Source organism: Diabrotica undecimpunctata, chromosome 6 (genome assembly GCF_040954645.1).
Source record: "Diabrotica undecimpunctata isolate CICGRU chromosome 6, icDiaUnde3, whole genome shotgun sequence".
NCBI lineage: Eukaryota > Metazoa > Arthropoda > Insecta > Coleoptera > Chrysomelidae > Diabrotica > Diabrotica undecimpunctata.
The window spans coordinates 20,116,960-20,123,858 of NC_092808.1; the positions used below are offsets into that span (position 1 = coordinate 20,116,960).

At 31.1% G+C, this 6,899-nt stretch overlaps 1 protein-coding gene across 1 annotated transcript; it reads right to left on the reverse strand.

Annotated features, from left to right (window-relative positions):
* Window positions 1-3,813: 3,813 nt before the first annotated feature.
* mRpL9 (mitochondrial ribosomal protein L9) lies at window positions 3,814-5,234 on the reverse strand. Its single transcript, XM_072534413.1, has 4 exons — window positions 5,046-5,234; window positions 4,665-4,991; window positions 4,280-4,480; window positions 3,814-4,025 (listed from the first exon to the last, which is right to left on the reverse strand). Exons 1-4 carry the CDS (start codon window positions 5,136-5,138, stop codon window positions 3,846-3,848), a joined length of 801 nt encoding a protein of 266 aa, XP_072390514.1. The 5' UTR covers window positions 5,139-5,234; the 3' UTR covers window positions 3,814-3,845.
* Between the last annotated feature and the right edge of the window lie 1,665 nt (window positions 5,235-6,899).

The following is a 6,899-nucleotide window of genomic DNA, read 5'->3' on the forward strand; positions in this document are numbered from 1 at the left end:
TATGAACTTGTTTTTTTTATATATATATTTCTTTCGCCTTCGTACAAAATGTGGTGTAAAATATTCATTTCCATAAATCTACAGCTGCCTGAGCGAACTATGGTTTTTGGGAGAAATTCTGTCTGCGTAAAGTTTAGGTAGATATACATCAGAGACAGTGGCGGACCACAGAATAATAAAACAATCAGAATGCCCAGTCTGCTTGTCAAGATAAGTGTGCGCAGACGGAATCAGCCATGTTTTAAATAGAAGCAGTGTTGTTCAGTGAAATTTTATCTGGTGTGCATAGAAAAATTAGCCCGGTTTAATTTATTTACGCCAACCATCGACATAATATGCAATATTTTGTGTCGTACTTTTAGTTGAAGAATAGATTAAATTATTTCAAATTGACTAAATTATTAATCTCTAGAAATTTTTTTTACACATTTTTCAATCCAAGTCTGTGTTTAATTTATCAGATTCTAAAACAATGATTCATGAAATGGTTTTCACATTTTGTGTCGTTTTTTATCATTAGTATATGCAATATCCTTAACTTTTTCTGCTTGATTTGAATGAATATTACTCAATGAATCATATATTAAGACTGCTGTATTTATATATTCATCTTTTTGTTGAAGTCTTGTTTGAATAATATATTTTCTCTAAAATTCTATCCCATATAGTCAGTTAGAGTACATATTCAAATGTATCAAGTTTTTTATGTGATTTGGCAGCTTGGGACCTTTTTAACGGTTTTCATCTTTGTTGGAGGAAAAATGGCGCAAAAAATGTTTAATTTCTTCTTAATTTTCCTTTAAAAATTTTATAGCATCGGAATGAGCGGACTACCTGGTGCCACAAATAAGTTTAATACTCAAGTGTTTACTCTTAGAAAATTTTTGTAATACATTCCACCTATGTGTAGAACTTAAAAATACGTAAATTCCCGAACGATATTGAAAAAAGTGCAAATTTTCATTTTCCATGAAAATTTCGACAGCAGCGTTTTCAATTATAGTTAAGAATGATTGCCGCATGGTATGAAATGGGCCGAAAAGAACATGTTTTATTCTGGATTGGTGTCCCATATATGTACCTGACATATTTTACGCATTATCATAACGCTGTCTATGACAGTTAATGACGGATTTAATGTGGTCACTGGAGTTTTTAGACTGACAATTTTTTATGTACATTTTTCCAATCATGATAAGCACGGGAACGCTCGTCCAACCTTGTCGACTTTATCAATCAACGATTCGGTATAATTTAGACATGTTTCAGCAATAATTATGAATATTTAGTTTTTCCGTTAAATAAAAATTAAAAACCTAATTTTCGGGCCCTAGACACGTGCCTAGGTTGCCGAGGCCTTAGTCCGCCCCTGGACAGAGAAAGTATTCGGAAAAAAGAAACTCCATTCGCTTAGCTCGGGCATATTTTGAGAGATTCATTGTCGGAAACCTACAACACAACAATTCCTACTTCTTAGTATTAATAGCTCAAGTATCCTATTATTGCAGACTTCTTTCTTTAAAAAAAGAAGAATTATTCTACTTAGTGGAAGTGTATACTAAACGCATCAAATTTTGGGTAGTATATATTTAAAAAATATATTTTAGTTGTTATAATTTAACATAACTATTTATTATATGGTGCAGATAAATAAATATTGATTGTCGGTAATTCGCAAAGTTCTATTTTATTTACTATTTAGTTTGTTTACTATTAATATTGGCTATGAGTAAGAAGAGGCAAATTCGAATAATTGTAATATTCTAAGAATAGGTAAGCATTCTAAGAACAAACAGTAATTATATTTTGCTGTGACCAATAAAAGAATTTTATTCCATTTAGGTTCTTGTAAATAGGAGCAAAAGTGGATAATGAAGTACATTTTGAGAAAAAAGACAAAATTTTATTGCGAATAATAAATTAATACCTATTAAAATAATTTTTAATAATATGACATAAATTAATAATAATTTTATACACTAAATAATTATTTTATTTGAACTTAAGATAAAAACAAATAATGATTTAGAGTTAATGGAATATCTCAGGGCGGACAAATATGCAAAAAAGTGAAAATATGCACTAATTTACCCAAAAATATGCATTTATTTGAGAAAATATGCATATTTTCAATGGAAGCGTTTATTTTAATAATTAGAAAACAATATTAATAAATTTAAAAACTAAGTAGATAATTGTAATGTAGGGGAGGGTGGTCTACAGTGAGACAAAAATCATATTCAAATAGAACTCGGAAATTTCAAAAATTTAATTGAATTCCTTAACTACGGTTTAGATGCCTATTTTCGCCAACAACACAATAGATTAAAACTAGATATAAATTAACCCAATGTGTTATTCTAAGAAGTGATTTTCTATGATTGAAATTTTGTGAGAGCCAACAATAAGAATAATAATAATATTTCGAAGTGAAATTTTATTGAATCAGGGATTTTATAAAAGGAAACTCTTCTAATTTCTTCTGCAACTCTGTTCATTCCATGTGTCCTGTCATGACCATGTATGGTGCAGCGGATAAAAAAGCAATAATTTATGAGTAGAAATAGCTGCAGGAAGAAAAAAATTTGATATTTCTTCTTGTACAAAATGTGATATTGTTGCAGAGTTGGTTTTTTCGAATTACTTGCATGCAATTAAAGAAGATTTTGGTAAGATCTGATCGCTTAGAACACCAATCATTAAATGAGCGATGTATCTTCCTGACGAATCAGTGGTTTCGTCAACACATACATAGAAGTAATGGTCACTAATATTAGTTTTATATTATCTATTACCTAATAGATATTATTTTATTTAAAAAAAATTTAACAACAAGCCTAGTTACAAAAAGAACGAAACTAGTGATATACAGAACTCTTATCAAGACCATCCTCACCTACGCGTCGGAAACATTGGCGATGAAGAACGTTTATGATGCTTTGAATGTAAAATCCTTCGGCATATCTATGGAGAAGTACAGGAGGACGGATTATGGCGTAGACACTATAATTTCGAACTTTACCGCAGACTTGATATTATTAGGTCAAAATAAACCGGCTGCGGTGGTTAGGTCACATAGAGAGAATGAGTGATATGGAGCTGCCAAAACATATTTATAACCAAAGAATAGATGGAGTGAGAAGGAGAGGTAGACCCAGAGCACGATTTAAGGATCAGATGGAGGAAGACTTGAGAATGTTGGGAGTACTGGAAACTGGAAAGCCAAGGCGAAGAATAGGAGAAAATTGAGACTTATCCTTGAGCAGGTCAAGACCCACCAAGGGCCAATGATGGTGATTATCTATTACCTATTACTGACGAGTACGAGTTGACATGGTTTCTCTTTAGAGTCCTTTCACTTGGAATATTCAATTTAAATATTTTTTAAAAAAGAAGTTAAGTTTTCATTGGATACTTTTGAAAGCGGTTTATTTGAAGAGATTAATGCACGGCACAAGTCTTCATTAAAAGTATCTTGTTTGTTTGCTTCTTTCTAACTTGACTGATTTTGATACACTATGGTACAATAAAGTGTTTTTCGACAAAAATTGTATTTGTTTCAACATTGTATCTATAGTTACACAGTTATTCTATAAATAATTCAAATATTTTTTATATAGATTCCATTCGGAATCTTTCTTATAAATGCAGTTACAGTCACATAAACGATACTAGCAGATTGAGCATAAAAAGTTATACAAGAAGAACACTGTAACTCAAAATCGCCAAAAATGTTAGTTACGTTATTTTGTCCAGAGATTGATATTGAGGATATATTTGTTCTTTCTCATTTTTCTAGAAATAATAATTACAGATTTTTTAAGGATCTTTATATTTATTTACATTTATTGTTTTCTTGTCATAGTTTTCTTTTTAGGCATTGTTTCTAAAAGGGATGCTTGTTCTGGTAAAATTGATTCTGTTGGGATCTTCCAGAATTCAGGAACATATGGCAATCGTGATGCAACTTCGGTACTCCAATGATGAAGCCTGCAACGCACATTAACTTTTTCTTGTTTATTGATCTGGAAATATAAATGACGAATTTATAAATACAAATAAAGTTATAAATACTCAATTAATGTAATTTTTATGTTTTTCTGTGATATATAATGTCTTCAATCAGCTCATGATTGACATCCAGGTAATAATTATAACAAAATTGTCAGAAAAAGTTGCGCCAGTTTGTTTCATATATTCACCTAAATGTTTCAATACTCACTATAAATGTATGCTTTAATTGTAGTGATTGTTTGAACAATAAACTTGAACTACTTACAGTTACAGTTACTGCAAATTCTTTGCCTTCTAAATCCATGTTTGGTCCAGAAATTGGTGTCTCAGGAATTGTTATTGCTTCTTCTGGTACAAAATATCCACATTTTCTAAATGACGCTTTGATATGCCAAGGTTTTATTGTCCATGGTGTTTCTTTATTCATAACAACTGATAACATCATTCTGGAAAGTGATTGGACAGTCTAAAAGATCATACAAATGAATTAAGGTAAAAGAAAAGTTTACTGTTTAATAGAAACCAAATTAAGTCTTAAACCCTTTTAATTAATGTTAATTACAGCAATATTTATCTAAATGTTTAAACAGGTAATCAATTCTTGTTTCTATATAATGTCGACCATATGACATAAATAATTTATTACTTACGTTCGCTGCTGAAGGAGAACTGTATTTCAGTAAATCTTTACTTTGTCCAGCACTTTTATATTTTGCCTCATTTTCTGGGGTTGGATACACAGCTAAACCAGTTAGTAATAAATTATTGTACGCTTTATTCACTTTTAGTGACACTTTATCACCGACATTTCCTAAACCTTCTACAACGGAAGTCAGAACAACTTCAATTTTGGACTGAGGCTCATGGTGAGTATTTCTCACAACTTCATATACATAATGTTTACTCCTTAATGGCTTTTTGGGATGTCCCTTCTTATTTAGTAACACGGGATATTTTCTTTTTAAAACATAAGTCGTCTAAAAGTAAACAAAATTATGAAAGTACCGATTTATTATGATTTATTTACTTACTCTAGCTTGTTGATACACTAAATCAGTGGCTGTCAGTAGTGTACTTTGTGTTTTTAGTGTACTAGTCACTGTCGAAATTGCGGCTTTCCACATATTAATATAAAATTTTATTATATTATAAATATTTAAAGTCTTCCTTCAGTGATAACCTAACCTAATTTACTTTTCCTCTTCTTTTTCCTAATTTTTATAACTTTGCTTCTTCTTTTTTGTTTACATGCTAAATGTAGTTGTAGCAAAGAAGATAGACGCTATATTCTTTGGTTGTAGCAAAGAATATAGACGCTTCTATATATATAGAAGCGTCTATTTTCTTTGGTTGTAGGTAGGTAATGAAAAAGAATCTGTAGCAGCGACACCTTTTATGTAGTGGTAAAAATACAATGTGTGTATTTGTGATTTTCTTTCTGCCCTGGTAGTATTTTTAATTACCTACCATAATAGTGGAACATCCTGCTACACAGAGGTCGCTGGAAATAATATACAGTGTAGAACAAAAGTCAAATAATGAAAAATAAATTCGTTACGTAATGCGTATTTAAAAAAATCATGACACGCCAATATTATGAATTTCATTAATTTACCGGTTAATCAGTTGCTTGGTTGTCGTGTAACGGTTTATTGAATAATAATGGATTAGCACAAGTCATCCTATCAATCAAAGCAAAGAACACAGGGGAACATTTTACACTCTTTGAAGAACTAAGGCGTGATGGTGTTAAGTTTTTCAACTTCTTTTGAATCTCTACTGCGTCATTTGATGAACTCCATGAAAATCATCTATTGCAATCGTAATTAACACTCACTACCAAGTGAGATTTTTTTAGATCGAAAGTAGGAGGTTGTGACTCATCATTCAAATGGTCTTGTCAACGCATCTTCGATAATGTTATCGTTTTCAAAAAACTTTCGCACCTCAAAACAGATCCGCCCTGGTCTATAATGCTATAGCTGCAATTAATGCAGGTACCAAAATACGTGCAGCCGCTAGAAATTTTATCATTCCGGCTGTAACTGACTGTATTAGAAGGAAACCAGTACCTACTTACCAAAGAACAAAAAGCAAAGTTAGAATATCATATAATAAAATTGGGAAATTTGTTTCATGGAGTTGCCTCGAAGTTGAGACGAATAACTTTCGATTTCGCAGAAGCTAATCATTTGAAACATAGATTCAATAGAAATAAGAAATAAACCTAACTAAGGTCATAAATTATGCGAAATTATTATGCGAAATGAATCCAGATATGCTCTTCTTCAAACCATCCTGCAAGGAAAAATATTTGGAAAACGAGGTCCAGGAAGAAGAACAACATCTTGGTTAAAGAACCTCAGAATCTGGTTCAATACAACATCTGTGCAGCTTTTCCGCGCTGCTGCAGATAAGATAAAGATTGTCATGATGATCGCCAACATTCGTAACGGATAGGCACATCAAGAAGAAGAAGAAGGTCCTAAAACGGAATCCATAACTAAGTCTTTCTTCAGTCAGAAGGCACTAGCATAAACCGTATATCGTCCTTCAATGCTGAAGCTGTTGGAATTGTTTTTAAAAATCTTGAAGGTGTTTTGAACAAAAAAAATAAAAACCCTGTGATTAAAAATACTTTTATTACTTTCTGTTCTCTATGTGTCAGAGTAAAAACACACCAGTAAAAGATGCCATAAGTTTTACTATCTTTACCTAAATTTAAAAAATTCTAGAATGTATTTTGACCATTATTTTATATTTTATATGTGTGTTATTAATGTTGAGTGTCAATGCTTTTATAAATAATCTCAACGACTAGTAAGTTGCACTGAAGAATTGTAATATTTTATAAATATTTACATATTTTTCTTATTACAGTATCT